Genomic DNA, 17773 nt, shown 5'->3' on the forward strand with positions numbered 1-17773 from the left:
TGGTTGTACAACTGGGTTAGGGTTAGGTGTTTCCATTAACGGTGCTTTTTTAAGATTTGCAAGCATTCCTTTTCACACACTACATACAACTGATACACCATTCCTTCACGTCACGTTTCATGCTTACCCAAAAGAATCTGAACCGTATTCTTTCAAGTGTGCGTTTATGTCCAAAATATCCAGATGTTATGTTGTTATGTCAAAGTTTAATAATTTCTTCCCTCCTACATTCTGGAACAAATCTCATGTTCTTCGTACTAACCTCTTCATCGCCTGATTCCCATCTGTAAGACAAAATGCCATTCACCTCTTCTAGTAAGTCCCATTCAGACCAGTGTCCTTGCATTTCTCTTGACAGATTGTGTTGGTTGGTTGGTTGGTTGTTTTACGCCGCACTCAGTAATATTCCAGCTATATGACGGCGGTCTGGATCAGACAATCCAGTGATTGACATCATGAGTAGGACTAGCTACCTGCTACCCCGGGTCTTCACGGGGCTTCACGGGGCTTGGCAATTTTAATGATATTCGGAAGTAGAGTTTATGCTCTCTAGCTCAGAAGTGAATTTACTATTTGCCGAAGCCTGCCGTGACATTATCGCCAAACTATCTGATGTTTTATACAATAAATGTCAGCGTGATCCTTCTTATCTTATAGATGTTATTATTAAATACGATGTATATCTTTAATAGTCTCTCGTAACTCCGCATGGGGTGGCTCGTTATATTATAGTGTTGACCCTTTTTGGGTCGTTATATTATGCATGCACTTTTATATAATAATTATTTTTGTATCTCAAACGGATGTAACGAGGTGAGACTTTAATAAGATACCTGTCTGTCCGTCTTCTATAAAGTAAGTCATTTATTAATTTTAACCGAATTGAAGTGATTTGTATTGCAATAGTTGATGAATAATATAATAATATTTTTTTCAGTTAGGTTGATGAAACCCACGAAGTCAAATTGTTAATGGCGGGTTCATGTATGCTGACGTTTGTGCGGAAACACAGACTGTTACTGGTAAGTTTCTTGCCACATTTTAACTTTAACCAATCACTCGTTTATTTGCTGTTGCTGAAAGGAAATATGCCTACAGTATACAATACATGTTACTGGTAGTGATTGATGTACATGATTATTAATTACGTTCTGTTTTCCATTGCATGATGGACACACATTGATACGTTGCCTAACACACTGTGTTTGTCTGTAGCCATTAGTGTTAAAAAATTACAAATGTTGGGGTTTACGAAACCCTATTGCTCGATGTAAATACGCAGGATAGTTTAGTTGGTTGGTTGTTTAACGCCGCACTATATTCCAGCCATATGACGGCGGTCTGTAAATAATCGAGTCTGGACCAGACAATCCAGTAATTCATAATTATCATGAGCATCGACCCACGCAATTGGGATCGATGACATGCATCAACCAAGTCAGCGAGCCTGACCACCCGATCCCGTTAATCGCCCTTTACGGCAAGCATGGGTTGCTGAAGACCTATTCTACCCCGGATCTTCAAGGGTCGGATAGTTTAGTATTTGGAAAGTTTAGTATTTGGGTCAAGTCATAACATTTGAAAAGACACGGTTATTGCACATGAGAAGTTTGCTGTAGAAGGGATGTATTGCAGAACTACTCCGAGAAAGTATTCATGTTCTGTTGACCTTGCAGACCGGTGCCTTATAAGTCACGTTAAAAGAAAATCCTCATATATTCTTGAATTATTGTGTGATACAAACATGTACATCGCAGTTACTCGAAATGACATGTCCAATAAGTCTGCTATAGGAAATTAAAAATAATATCGATAATGAAACTGTGAGTGAATGAGTCGGGTTTAACGCCGCTTTGAACAATATTCCAGTTATATCACGGCGTGTCAGCTCAATGCTTTTCTCCCAATACTGTCCCAAGCTGTCACATCTCTCCCGGTTTTGAATGCGATCGTTCGGCTATCTGCTTTTCCCAGCAACAGCTTTGGGAACCACTTCACTAGACACTCCCGTCTCAAAACTAACGTCGTCCAATATACGCCATAAAGTTGTGAGGGCATGTTCGAATCTCCAGAAATAATGTCATGATGGAACAATGTTGTATCGTGAAATATACCACACTTCGCTCTTTATTGTTCTTTGCGATTTATCCCGTAGTTATCATTTATTATATACTTAAGTGTGAAAGACTGAGTTTTCTGAAGTTGAGATTAGTGATATTTGCATTGCAGTGAACATAACACTTGATATTTCACTTCAGAGAAAATAAGGCTTGATATTTCACTTCAGAGAACATAAGGCTTGATATTTCACTGTTGAGAACATAACACTTTGACGGAACTATTGCCATACAAGAGTTACCTCCTCTCAAATTGTCTCCCTTTAGCAAACTGTTGACGTCCTTTTTACGTTAGTTCCACATTGACACAGCGAGTGATTGAGTGAGTTTTATTTAACACCGCTTTTAACAATATTCCAGTTATATCGCGGCGTGTCAGCTTAATGTGGGAAGAAAGCCCGAAGTGATGCAGGTCTCAGGCGGTTACCACTTCGGTGAAACCCACGAGCACGGGAATGGTGCTGACAAACCTAGAAACATAATCGGGGCGAACCGGGATTCGAACCCACAATCATAGGTTTCTGGCGTGCCAAAGGGACGCAACTCTGCACAGCGAATCGTGGCGCCTTAGATGACTGGGCCACCCGTTCCCCCCTGAAACTGATATAAAATCGAATGACATTGTTGATGAAAAAGAAGAAACTAACAGATTATTGCAGGCCCAACATCATCTAACATATTAATGTTGTCAAGTTGGTATGCTTCTATACGAGTAATTCATTGTACAAGAGGTATTCTTTTGAGCCCGTATGAAAACTCCCAGCCGAAATATGACAAATTCTAAAACCAAACCTGCAAAAATCGATATTGCTACCATGGTTGGCATGTTTAAAGTCAGATTCAAGTTCTGTAAGAAATGTTTACAGACACAATTGCTATGAAAATGTCCTGTATGGACACAATTTCAACTTCAGGAACTTCAGATGAAGTAATAAATTTTGTATCAATGGGGATATGTGAAGATCAAAGGTCATGACGAAGTTCTATAAATCACGACTACACTACACATTTATACATGATGTATGCGTCCATAACGTTGGCGCCCCAAAGCGAAATTCTATTAAAACGGTTTACCAGATTGTAAAATTTGATTAACTCAAGCATAATAAATTGGCTTGTAATTACTGCTTCAACTGATGAACAGTATTATAAACATTATATGGAAGCATAGTGGTGTCATTCTAAACCGTTCAAAAACTTGTCATCAGTGTTGAAAATGCGTCAGCCATCTTATTTAATATACAGTGTGTGGCTACCCACGTGAACTAAGAATTGGGGGAGCATTTATCTTTGACAGTGTAGGACAGGTAGCATTACATTTTACGCATGGTCATTTTGTTGTGATGGAAGGTTTCTGACGTCATAGACATTAATTGAATATGAGAGTGAGTGAGTTAGTGAGTGCGTTGGGGTTATCGCTCCTCGTAACAGTATTCCAGTTACACCACGGCGTGTCGTTTTGTTAAGGGTTGGTTGGTTGGTTGGTTTGTTGTTTAACGCCGCACTCAGCAATATTCCAGCTATCTGACGGCGGTCTGTAAATAATCGAGTCTGGACCAGACAATCCAGTGATTAATATCATGAGCATCGATCCACGCAATTGGGATCGATGACATGCATCAACCAAGTCAGCGTGCCTGACCACCCGATCCCGTCAGGCGCCTTTTACGACAAGCATAGTCACCGTTTACGGCAAGCATGGGTTGCGGAAGACCTATTCCAGCCCTGAATCTTCACGGGTCTCATTAAAGTTTGATACAACCGGGTCCTGAGTACTGCAGCCGTACACACATTTAAACAATCTGACCGCAGCACAGAGGTTGTTCAACTACAAGCAAAACATTACCATCGAGACCACCGTGAGGGGTTTCAAGGGAAGATGGAGATATTAGTGGATATACCCTCAAAGGGGGTTGAAGTAGTGTAAAATGATTTTATAAACCTCCGATGACGTCATCCTATTGTTCTCCAGTCGGGTTAAATCTCATAAACAGGGACGTTGTAATGTTCCTGGAATTTTATAGGATATTCAAGTCCTATTTGCTATATAATGTGTTATAATATCCCAGGGATTTTATAAATATAACTTCCGTTCAGATTGTAAGATGTAATGAAATGTAAAATCAAATGACAAATGTTTTCTTCATATTCCCGAGGATCGAACTCGCAACCTTCATATCTCTAGCCCAGTGAGTGTACCACAAGGCTACAGAGGTATTGAGAAGCTGCACTGATTTTTAGATTTTTAAGCTCCGTACGCCAGCAACAGATATTCTACGCCCGTTTCCTAATGTTCATGGAAAGTATGTTCGAAACATAAAATTGTTGATAAATGTTGTTTTAAGGTTCAAAATCGGTTTATAAGTAAGACAAAACACTTCCCCTCGGGTTGTTATGATATTTAAAACCCTTTCCCTCGGAAAATCCCTCGGGATGCGGGTTTTAAATATCATAACAAGCCCCGGGCGTGTTTTATCCTATACCTAAGACCACGTCATTCAAAGTACGAGTAGATATATTCTTACCACGTTGTTTTAAATCGTAGAATATATGTTGTTTTAATGTCAGGCAAAACGTGTCAATAATCTCCTTAAGGAATGATGCGAATCCTGCTGGGATCCATGCAGAAAGCAAAAGTCCCCCCTGCCCCTAGTGTAGTGATCCATCTTTAGTTGATGGCGATCTATAGCCCGTTTTTATATTATGTTGTTGACTGCTTTTTTTTCATGATCTCGAACTAGTGTTACGTAAATCTGCGATATTTTAGTTATTATACTTGTCAAATGTTGTCTCGTCACGATATGGCTGAAATATTGCCGACGTGACGTTAAACTTTATCTCACTCACCCAACTGAAGGGAAGATGGCGACGTATCTGGAAGAGCTTTGACCTTGACGTTGGGTTATCAGCACAATTATGACGTCGTGTGTCGTTCTCAATAACCTTTGTGAAATGAGACGCGAGAGATACAAGGAAGGACATGATGGTGAAGATGTTGATGATCCTCTGCCAAGTGCACAAATCCTGCGTATGACTTGGCAACATATTTCGTCAGTGCATGAAATGTTTATGGTTCTCAAACTTGTCTGTGGTATAATGCCATGTATTATCATTCTTCATGGAACACCTTCATCTGTATCATAACACTGATGACGAATAACATGTTACGGTTTGTATTCTTAAACTTCTGAATGAAAAGTTCATCATCTCAATTGCTTATTGTGTTTTACTTCAGAACAATGTGGTATACAACAAACATATTCTATTATTTCTGACAATAAAAGAAAAAGACCGGTTTGAGTTGCATAATCGGCACAAAACATAATGGTTCTGAAAGGGGTATGTTAATAAAGTTGGTTGGTTGGTTTGTTGTTTAACGCCGCACTCAGCAATATTCTAGCCATATGACGGCCGTCTGTAAATAATCGAGTCTGGACCAGACAATCCAGTGATTAATATCATGAGCATCGATCCACGCAATTGGGATCGATGACATGCTTCAACCAAGTCAGCGAGCCGGACAACCCGATCCCGTTAGTCGCCTCTTACGACAGGCATAGTCGCCTTTTACGGCAAGCATGGGTTGCTGAATACCTATTCTACCCCGGATCTTCACGTGTCATCTTAATAGGAGGAATGGATTGTCACATTGGCCTGTGTCAAAGGCATTTAGCAAGTTTTAAGGAGTAGACAAGTGGACTGACAAAGGTAGTAACAACAACAACAACATCAATTATTATTGATTAGTTTTATTGGCATGATGCAATCAATTTACTTACATGGGTAGACCAAAATCTGTTTAAATGAAACAGTATGCTTGTGGAGTGAAATATTTGGGAGAATATATACTTTTACACGACCTCTTTTGGTGTTGGAAATTTGTTTCAGGAGTATTAATACTTTACATGACATATTTACTCACTTTGAGTAAATTTACTTATGTGAGTAAATGTGCCAGTACTCATGTAAATGAATATGCATGTAAACGAGGCTTAGCCTTTTTCGATTAACTACAAAATTATTTCAACCAAAACTATGTATATTCCGCAGATGGCGTCGTTCGGTGTGGAGTTTCTACTCATAATGTATGTTGAGGTGGTGGCCTCTGGAATCACTGGGTCTGTGAGAAAGGACATACATGCTCAAAAGTGCAGCCACAATTCAAATGGAAAGACCAGTAAGCATACAGATTTATATTTATACAACAGAAAGTAAAGTGATCCTTTCATTGGTGGATACAATAATATATAGCCCCACTGGTGATGATTTACTGTCACTGAAGCTGTAGGGGCGGTCGGGTAGCCGAGTGGTTAAAGCGTTCGCTAGTCACGTCGAAGACCCGGGTTCGATTCCCGACATGGGTACAATGTGTGAAGCCCATTTCTGATGTCCCCAGCCGTGATATTGCTGGAATATTGCTAAAAACGGCGTAAAACCATACTCACTCACTCACTCACTGAATCAGATCAACTTGTGAAATCACATATGTAACTTTACATGTAATCATCCAATTACTATCAGGTACGCATGTGTAAAACTATAATTTATTCTAAATGCCAAACCACGGCACTAGGACATATGAATATCCACATACAATGCTCTTCCTATTTAATACTTATACAGTCGTTCCATTACCTTTGAGGTTTGGTTGGCTTGTTGTTTAACGCCGCTCGCATCAATAGTCCAGCTATATGACGGCGGTCTGTAAATAATCAAGTCTGGACCAGACAATCCAGTGATTGACATCATGAGCATCGATCCATGCAATTGGGATCGGTGACATGCATCAACCAAGTCGGCAAGCCTGACCACCCGATCCCGTTAGTCGCCTTTTACGACAAGCATAGTCACTTTTTACGGCAAGACAACCGTTGCTGAAGACCTATTCTAACCTGGAATCTTCACGGGGCGTTTCTTTTGTCTGAATCATGAACGTGTATCCGGAAAACAAACAAACAAGTGCCGACCCTTCTAACAATTGAGAATAAACTGTAAATAAACCTGCGCAGTGAATACTGTTTCTTGTCTCTATAACCCAAATCGTATGCTTAATGATTAATATTTTCTCTAATTGATATATATTCTGAACAACATTGAAAACGCACCAGCAATAAATCTTGAAATATTACAAAAACAACTTGAGGAATGACCGATTTTAATTAGAATAGACATAGACGGATTATTAAGAAAGACGACATAGGAAACAGTAATTACATTTACGTCATCAGTGTAAGGAAGACACATAGGGTTAAAATGAAAAGTCAATATCTGGTATGTCCGCCATTGGCAGCAACGCAGGCCATGCAAAGTCTTCTCATTGAGCGAATAAGTATGCGAATAGTGTTCTGGGGCATTCCACTCTTGACGTAGTGTCTCTTCAAGTTCTCTCAGGTTCTGTACTTGCGGACGACGTGAGAGGCGTTGACCCAGGTAATCCCATAGATGTTCAATTGGCGATAGATCGGGTGACACATTAGGCAAAGCAGAAGCACATTATTGTTCGCTAGGTACTGTTGAAACACGTGCTGTGTGCGCTCTTGCATTATCTTGCTGGAAGGTGTGCATATCCTGGTGCTGATGAAAGAATGGGATGACGTGATTTGCCAATATGGTATTCCTGTAGTAAAGGGCATTAACTCTTCCACGACAAACATAGAGCTCTGTTCGATGGTTATGACTGATGCAGCCCCACACCATGTAACTCCCCCCGCCCCCGATCGATCTGTTTGTACAACGCAGTCATTGTGGTAACGTTCTCCACGTCGACACCACACTCGCAGTCGACCGTCAGCATTCAGTAAATGAAAACGGGACTCATCAGAGAACAGCACACCATGCCACTGCCGCAATCTCCAATGACGATGCCTTTTGGCCCAACGCAGACGTTCATTTCGATGTCGATCAGTGAGTATGGGTCCAACATATGGACGTAGACCTGCTGAGCGGAGACGTCGACGCACGGTGTCAGCGCTGATCAACCCCGTCGGCCTTGTACGGTTGCTGCAGTCCTGGTAGCCGAAAGTGTACGATCACGAAGATGCCGACGAACAATATGGCGATCCTGACGTGGTATAATTACACGACGTTGACCCGGACGTGGTCGATCTCAAAAGGTTTTTGTCTGCTGGTATCTGCTCAGTAGCCTTAGGACTGATGAATAATGGCATTGAATTCGTTGTGCAACGACTCTACTTGACGTACCAACTTGAAGCATGCCCAAGGCACGTTCACGTTCCTCTGCTGTTAATCTTGGTATTTCTTGTGTCAGTACCCTTTACGTCTGCAGCAACAAGTGATGTGGCTTTTAAAAGTCTGTCTTTTATAGCCCTATTCTGCATGCTTCCCGTGAAACAAAACATGTTTTCCATGATGTGCACACAATTTGTTGCGTTTTGGCGATTTCGCTCACAAAAAAATTAGGAATGTGTTTTGACGAACTGTTATTCTTCATGCTTCGTCCAGAACGTCGTATATTACTCATTCACTTATATATTTTCATATGACTTAAGCCCGGATAAAAATACATCCATTTTCATGGTGGTGCGTTTTCAATGCTGTTCAGTATATTTTAAAAGTTTTCACTCAACACAGTGTATGTGAATATAGTTCACCAGTTACTGGAGTCGTTATGTTTTGTGAGATATTCACCAATTAGTTGTATCATATGTCCCCTAATGTCCTCTTATGTCTTACTAATCACCACGGTCGGGTGAATTTGGACCTATAACAATAGGTGTTGGACAAGAAGGAAGACCCCCAATTAACTATGCAGACTGGGCGCCGGCCCGATCGTTGAAATACGCACTACGCGTCAAACTCCTGAAACCCGTTTTCAGCCCACTGAGGGGAATCCCCGCAGTAGCGTAACTTTTAATTTGAGGAATGATTTCAACTGTCGTTTTTTTTTTATCGTCACGCTATTTCCGAGTTTCAAATTTCATTTTGGTGAAGCATTGGTGATTAAGTATGGCCTAAAGTATTAAAATCTGCAAAGTTGCTATGTTGACTACTTGCTCTTTAACGCAAAAAAATAATGTTTCAGATAGGGCCAAGGTTCTGATTCTTGGGGGGGCACGGGTGGCCCAGTCGTCTAAGGCGCCGCGATTCGCTGTGCAGAGTTGCGTCCCCTGGACACGCCAGAAACCTATGATTGTGGGTTCGAATCCCGGTTCACCCCGATTATGTTTCTAGGTTTTTCAGCACCATACCCGTGCTCGTGGGTTTCACCGAAGTGGTAAACGTCTGAGACCTGCATCACTTCGGGCTTTCCTCCCACATTAAGCTGACACGCCGTGATATAACTGGAATAATGTTAAAAGCGGCGTTAAACCCAACTCACTCACTCACTCTGATTCTTGGGGCGGGAGCAGCAGGAATGTCGGCAGCCAAAGAATTAACACAAAATGGCCTCACAGACTTTTTGATAATCGAAGGCTCCAACAGGGTTGGTGGCAGGTTAAAATCCGTCCAATTTGGTGGGAAAACGGTTGAGGTTGGCGCGAACTGGATGATGCTCAGGGAGGATAGAAATCCACTGTGGCAGACTATACAGAAATACAATACCTCAGGCCGAAAGCTTGATGGAAATGATGTGTTGATAAGACATATGAACGGTGAGGACGTAACGGCCTCTGCGGGTAAAAAGGCATGGGAAAAACTGTCAATAGCAAAGAAAAAACTGTCGGAAATGACATCTCGGGTGAGAAATGGCGTTCAAAGTGACATGTCAATCAGGGCTTGTTTGGATCTGGGCAAGTGGGAACCTGTGACAGCTGTGGAAAAAGTCGTCGAAATTTTCGAATACGATTTTCAGTATGGTAATACGCCTGATGTGTCGTCCTGTCTGAGTGATGGAATCCTGCAACAATACATCGATGATATGTTTTACGTTGCAGACAAGAATGGGTTTGAGTCAGTCATCAGGGACATTGCATGCGAGGTTCTGGAAGAAAACGACGAACGTTTGATACTGAATGAAGTCGTACGCAGTATTAACTACACAGACTGTGGCGTGATTGTTGAGACAGCTAGTGGAAACATATACAAGGCAGAGCTTGCATTACTAACGTTTAGCTTAGGTGTTCTCAAAAGCGGATCTGTAACATTTAATCCAGTTCTACCTGATTGGAAGGTCGACAATTTGGCAAGTGTGCGATTTGAAAATTACATGAGTATATACCTTAAGTTCCCAGACATTCCAGGTCAGTTCTGGGATGACACCTTATACATTCTTCATGCTCACGAAAGAAGAGGCTTCTACCCTGTGTGGATTAATCACAATTCGCATGCCATGTCTGTCAAAGGCACAAATATTCTTCAGCTTGTTACATTTGGAGAAGAAGCAAACAGATTAAGCAATATTGATGATGCGGAGATTATTAAAGAGATCATGGAAGTTTTGAGACAAGTTTACTCAAAAGAAAATGTTTCTGAACCGGTAGATGTTTTAATAACTCGATGGAAAACAGACCCGCTGTACCAGGGAAGCTTTGCCAACGTGGAACCTGGTATTTCAACAGCGGCTTTCAGTGCCATTCGGGCACCTGTTGGTCGGTTATTCTTTGCAGGGGATGCATACTCTGAGTTTGACGGATACGTTGTGGGTTCAGCCATAAGTGGGGTGGAAAATGCCAGGTGGATTTTGAGAACACTCCGTGATGATACAGATGCGGGTTCCGTTGATGGTATAAGGTCCGCGACACACACATCTTTGTAAGGCAACACGTTCATGTTACAAGTTCGTAAGTAGGCGTTTTGCTTAAAGTGAAATTAATGTAAGACGTCAAGAGAATACAAGTTCAAATACTAGGATGTTTTACATACAGAAACAAATACATCTTTATAATAAAAGCAGGCCTTTTCATGGTAAACACATCCCGGAAATGCTAATGTTATTTTATAAGGCGCTTTATAACGTATGCATCAAGAAATATACTACAGCACAAAGAGCACAAATTTGAAGAATGAATCTCATCCAGGAATAAATACATGGAGTTCATGAAATCTGGCAGGTACACGAGATGTATACACAATTATTTATTCTATATTTCATATCAATAATACATTTATTTATTATTCGCTTTACACGAAGTATAATTATGACTCATTTTGTTTCATAGTAATGCAATATGTTATCTAAATAAATAATGTACTTCCTCGACTTTCTTGTTCACTAGAAGGAGATTTTCAGATTTATTGGTTATGTTTAGATTTCCCAACTGCTGGACAGCATTTTATCATTTTCTTATACAGAATGATCTTATTCATTATGAGCAATAGTAAATGATATTTAAGTTTCAATCCTTCATCTGTTTATTGCAGAAGGATGAGTTCTAAATAGCCGTACCAGGATTTAATAATATCTGTATTTTACCCCTATTTAATGATATCCATAAATGCATTAACACGAGACAAACTACCTTTTCAAACAAAATCCACCTTATTTTCAGAAAGGATATGCTGTGTATCTTGTATATTTTGTGCAGACAAAATACAGATCTGTGCTGACACCCGTGAAGATCCGGGTCAGAGTTGACTGCAACCCATCTTTTAATAGATGACTATTCTTGTCGCAAGATACGACTAACGGGATCGGGTGGTATGCTTGTCGTAAGAGGCGGCTAACGGGATCGGGTCGTGTGCTTGTCGTAAGAGGCAACTAACGGGATCGGGTGGTATGCTTGTCGCAACAGGCGACTAACGGGATCGGGTGGTCAGGCTCGTCAACTTGGTTGATGCATGTCACCGTATCCCAATTGCGTAGATCTATGCGCATGATGTCAATCACCGGATTGTCTGGTCCAGACTCGCGGGTTTGGGGGTTAACAACAAACACACCTGATCTGAAGTAATATTGAATGTTACAGGTAAGTTTTATGAAGGAAGTACATGAAGAATTATTTTTGCTTATCTCACATAAGACACCGTGTTGATCTAGACTATATGCGTCCACATAAGCGACTACACTCAACATTTAACAGTTTGATGTAATAAATGTATTTACAGATACAGAACTTATTTAATAGTGAGTGAGTGAGTGAGATGGGTTTAACGCTGCTTTTAACAGTAATCCAGTTATATCACGGCGTGACAGCTTAATGTGGGAGGAAAGCCCGAAGTGATGCAGGTCTCATAAGTTTACCACTTCGGTTTCTAGCGTGCCCGCAACTTCGCACAGCGAATCTCCATGTTCTCCACATTGTCCACGCATTGTTAGTGAAGATACTTCTAACGTTAGTGTTATATCACAGAGCGAAAACAGTTTTACGCCGCATTTAACGTTTCACAGCAGAGGTAAAAACCCTGATGAAGAAACACACAGGAACAATATTACAGTCTTTTACGAACGCTTCCTCTCCTATGTCGTTCTCTGATCAAGTAACGTTCTTTAACACACAAACGCATTGACTGTCAAGGAGCAAAAATATACAACATAGTAGATGAATTATTTACACTGACCTGTTGTGTCCTACCATGAGGAAGCCACATTGTGACAGCGACGCCAGTACAGGGAGAACGAAGCATTCGTAAAATCAATGTCATTCTTTACAGAGAAAAAAGACCCAACTTATTCTTATGAATGAGTTGGGTTCAATATAGTTTTTAGCAGTATATAAACGGTTATACAAACGGACTGTCAGTATATTCTTTGAGGAACATGTCGCACGTTGGATTGTTTCCTTCTTTCGTGAAACGCACAAAAATGGAGCAGAAGATTCAAATTGTCCGACTGTTAAAGTCGCAATGTGGCTGAGATATAGCCGATGCGTTGTTAAACATAAACTCACTCACTCATTCCTACTGTACACACATACAAGACATGGAACCTTTTGGATTCTGCATGGGGTCAGTCGCAACAGGTTGCAACATAGCTTTCATGGAGCGTTGCATAATCCACGTCGCAGTTGCGGGATGGCGCAATTATACCGTTCATCATTCAAAGGGGATAGCATATTTTCATTCGGTTTCTAAAAACATCTGCAACTTGCACTATATGTGAAATAATCAATAAACAAAACCTAGGACGATAGGAGAGCACTGTTAAACCTTAGAAAACGATGTTCAACTCAAATAACAACTTGTCTAAATGTTGTACATTACGATAATTCGATCTGGAGTAAAAAATGTCTTCAGCAACCCACGCTTGCCGTAAAAGGCGACTATGCTTGTAAGAAGTTGTGGTTGATGCATGTCATCGTCTCTCAATTGCGTGGATCGATGCTCATGATGTCAGTCACTGGATTGTCTGTTTCAGACTCGATTATTTACTGACCGCCGTCATATAGCTGGAACATTGCGGTTTTAGCGGCTGCGTTAAATTCACATTACGATTTTTTCTGACTTTGTTTACCGTCACTTTGTTTCTTTATGTGTCAACTGCATTACTCTTGTCGATTTCACAAGGTTGCTTGATTTTTGGTTTACCGACATTGTGGCAGAATATAACGCTGTTACGACGTAAATTGTAATAACGCGGTAAATTGTAATAAACTGCGGTAAAATGTAATAACACTGCGGTAAAATGTAATTCTGCGGTAAATTGTAATACATACTGCGGTAAATTGTAATAACTTCACTGCGGTAAATTGTAATAAAAACTGCGGCAAATTGTAATAACTTAAACTGCGGTAAATTGTAATAAAACTGCGGTAAATTGTAATAACCACTGCGGTAAATTGTAATAACTTCACTGCGGTAAATTGTAATAAAAACTGCGGCAAATTGTAATAACCACTGCGGTAAATTGTAATAAAGATTATTGATTTGCAAATATACAAAGAAACTTGCATGAAGTATAAAATGTGCGACCAAGCTGTTTGGAAATCCCGTGCGCGAAATACGCATCAGTCGGAAAGCGCACATTAAATCTCCAAATTAAGTAAGTAAGTAAGTAATGTTTGGAAATCACATTCCGGACTTTGAAATGATTGATTGATAAACACTAATGAACATTAAATTCTGGATATTTGCGTTTACTATGAACCAAATTCAAATTCCATGAACAATTCCAACCTCCAGCATGTTCAAGAAGGAAATTAAAAAAAAGCGATTTTGTTTCAATTTGTATCATGTTTATTGAAACACAGGTTCGTCAAATTGTAACAAACTGCGGCAAATTGTAATACCAAGTGCGGTAAATTGTAATAACATCTCCTAATCCTTCCTATTTCAAACTGAATTCAAGTTCCAGTGTTTGTTGGAACTTAACAAGATCAATTCCAACCTCCAGCATGTTTAAGAAAATATAAAAAAAGCGATTTTGTTTCAATTTCTATCATTTCTATTGAAACACAGGTGCGGCAAATTATAACAAACTGCGGCAAATTGTAATACCAAATGCGGTAAATTGTAATAACATCTCCTAATCCTTCCTATTTCAAACTGAATTCAAGTTCCACTGTTTGTTGGACCTTAACAAGATCAATTCCAATTTCCAGCATGTTTAAGAAAATAAAAAAAAGCGATTTTGTTTCAATTTCTATCATTTCTATTGAAACACAGGTGTGGCAAATTGTAACAAACTGCGGCAAATTGTAATACCAAGTGCGGTAAATTGTAATAACATCTCCTAATCCTTCCTTTTTCAAACTGAATTCAAGTTCCAGTGTTTGTTGGACCTTAACATGATCAATTCCAACCTCCAGCATGTTTAAGTAAATAAAAAAAAGCGATTTTGTTTCAATTTGTATCATGTTTATTGAAACACAGGTTCGTCAAATTGTAACAAACTGCGGCAAATTGTAATACCAAGTGCGGTAAATTGTAATAACATCTCCTAATCCTTCCGATTTCAAACTGAATTCAAGTTCCAGTGTTTGTTGGAACTTAACAAGATCAATTCCAACCTCCAGCATGTTTAAATAAATAAAAAAAGCGATTTTGTTTCAATTTCTATTATGTTTATTGAAACACAGGTGTGGCAAATTGTAACAAACTGCGGCAAATTGTAATACCAAGTGCGGTAAATTGTAATAACATCTCCTAATCCTTCCTATTTCAAACTGAATTCAAGTTCCAGTGTTTGTTGGAACTTAACAAGATCAATTCCAACCTCCAGCATGTTTAAGAAAATAAAAAAAAGCGATTTTGTTTCAATTTCTATCATTTCTATTGAGCACAGGTGCGGCAAATTATAACAAACCACGGCAAATTGTAATACCAAGTGCGGTAAATTGTAATAACATCTCCTAATCCTTCCTATTTTAAAGTGAATTCAAGTTCCAGTGTTTGTTGGAACTTAACAAGATCAATTCCAACCTCCAGCATGTTTAAATAAATAAAAAAAAGCGATTTTGTTTCAATTTCTATTATGTTTATTGAAACACAGGTGCGGCAAATTGTAACAAACTGCGGCAAATTGTAATACCAAGTGCGGTAAATTGTAATAACATCTCCTAATCCTTCCAATTTCAAACTGAATTCAAGTTCCAGTGTTTGTTGGAACTTAACAAGATCAATTCCAACCTCCAGCATGTTTAAATAAATAAAAAAAGCGATTTTGTTTCAATTTCTATTATGTTTATTGAAACACAGGTTCGGCAAATTGTAACAAACTGCGGCAAATTGTAATACCAAGTGCGGTAAATTGTAATAACATCTCCTAATCCTTCCTTTTTCAAACTGAATTCAAGTTCCAGTGTTTGTTGGACCTTAACATGATCAATTCCAACCTCCAGCATGTTTAAATAAATAAAAAAAGCGATTTTGTTTCAATTTCTATTATGTTTATTGAAACACAAGTTCGGCAAATTGTAACAAACTGCGGCAAATTGTAATACCAAGTGCGGTAAATTGTAATAACATCTCCTAATCCTTCCAATTTCAAACTGAATTCAAGTTCCAGTGTTTGTTGGAACTTAACAAGATCAATTCCAACCTCCAGCATGTTTAAATAAATAAAAAAAGCGATTTTGTTTCAATTTCTATTATGTTTATTGAAACACAGGTTCGGCAAATTGTAACAAACTGCGGCAAATTGTAATACCAAGTGCGGTAAATTGTAATAACATCTCCTAATCCTTCCGATTTCAAAGTGAATTCAAGTTCAAGTGTTTGTTGGAACTTAACAAGATCAATTCCAACCTCCAGCATGTTTAAGAAAATAAAAAAAAAGCCATTTTGTTTCAATTTCTATCATTTCTATTGAAACACAGGTGCGACAAATAATAACAAACTGCGGCAAATTGTAATACCAAGTGCGGTAAATTGTAATAACATCTCCTAATCCTTCCGATTTCAAACTGAATTCAAGTTCCAGTGTTTGTTGGAACTTAACAAGATCAATTCCAACCTCCAGCATGTTTAAGAAAATAAAAAAAAAGCCATTTTGTTTCAATTTCTATCATTTCTATTGAAACACAGGTGCGACAAATAATAACAAACTGCGGCAAATTGTAATACCAAGTGCGGTAAATTGTAATAACATCTCCTAATCCTTCCGATTTCAAACTGAATTCAAGTTCAAGTGTTTGTTGGAACTTAACAAGATCAATTCCAACCTCCAGCATGTTTAAGAAAATAAAAAAAAAGCCATTTTGTTTCAATTTCTATCATTTCTATTGAAACACAGGTGCGACAAATAATAACAAACTGCGGCAAATTGTAATACCAAGTGCGGTAAATTGTAATAACATCTCCTAATCCTTCCGATTTCAAAGTGAATTCAAGTTCAAGTGTTTGTTGGAACTTAACAAGATCAATTCCAACCTCCAGCATGTTTAAGAAAATTAAAAAAAAGCCATTTTGTTTCAATTTCTATCATTTCTATTGAAACACAGGTGCGACAAATAATAACAAACTGCGGCAAATTGTAATACCAAGTGCGGTAAATTGTAATAACATCTCCTAATCCTTCCGATTTCAAACTGAATTCAAGTTCCAGTGTTTGTTGGACCTTAACATGATCAATTCCAAACTCCAGCATGTTTAAGAAAATATAAAAAAAGCGATTTTGTTTCAATTTCTATCATTTCTATTGAAACACAGGTGCGGCAAATTGTAACAAACTGCGGCAAATTGTAATACCAAGTGCGGTAAATTGTAATAACATCTCCTAATCCTTCCTTTTTCAAAGTGAATTCAAGTTCCAGTGTTTGTTGGACCTTAACATGATCAATGACAACATCCAGCATGTTTTAGAAAAAGAAGACAAAGCGATTTTGCTTCAATTTCTATTATTCTAATCAGATGCGGCAAAAGTTTACAAACTGCAAAAAACTGCTGCGAATTGAACGGAAGGAATATATGTGCGTTGAAAATGTACAAGTATTCTACATGGAAGTCGAACCCTGACATTCCTATACTTCACACTGGTACCACCATCGAAAATATATAAGATTACATGTTTTGACATGAAACACGATCCTTCAAATATCCCATACATTTATAATGTCCCCATTTAATTTAATTTTGAACAGCCCTCCCTGAAAAGACTAAAATGACACATGTCCAGACATTAAACTCACATATGAACTGTTCAAAAAGAGGCAATGAAATTGTTGATATCCAAATATTCGATAACGGAAAAGAGAGAGATACAGAATGATGGACAAAATGAACGATGAACCAACCATGTGACAACGATGCCAGAGATGTCAATTCGACGAACCCTGGTGTTTCAAAATCGTCAGTCTCGCTCAATATATGATGGCAATGTC

General features: G+C 39.0%; 1 protein-coding gene across 1 annotated transcript; it reads left to right on the forward strand.

The window, feature by feature from the left end:
• Positions 1–971: 971 nt before the first annotated feature.
• On the forward strand, positions 972–10833 carry LOC139478617 (uncharacterized). Its single transcript, XM_071261168.1, has 4 exons — positions 972–1022; positions 6168–6294; positions 9160–9172; positions 9465–10833. Exons 1-4 carry the CDS (start codon positions 972–974, stop codon positions 10831–10833), a joined length of 1560 nt encoding a protein of 519 aa, XP_071117269.1.
• Positions 10834–17773: the final 6940 nt, after the last annotated feature.

Source organism: Haliotis cracherodii, unplaced genomic scaffold, assembly GCF_022045235.1.
Source record: "Haliotis cracherodii isolate W230 unplaced genomic scaffold, xgHalCrac1.p SCAF_4, whole genome shotgun sequence".
In the NCBI taxonomy this organism is placed as follows: Eukaryota; Metazoa; Mollusca; class Gastropoda; order Lepetellida; family Haliotidae; genus Haliotis; species Haliotis cracherodii.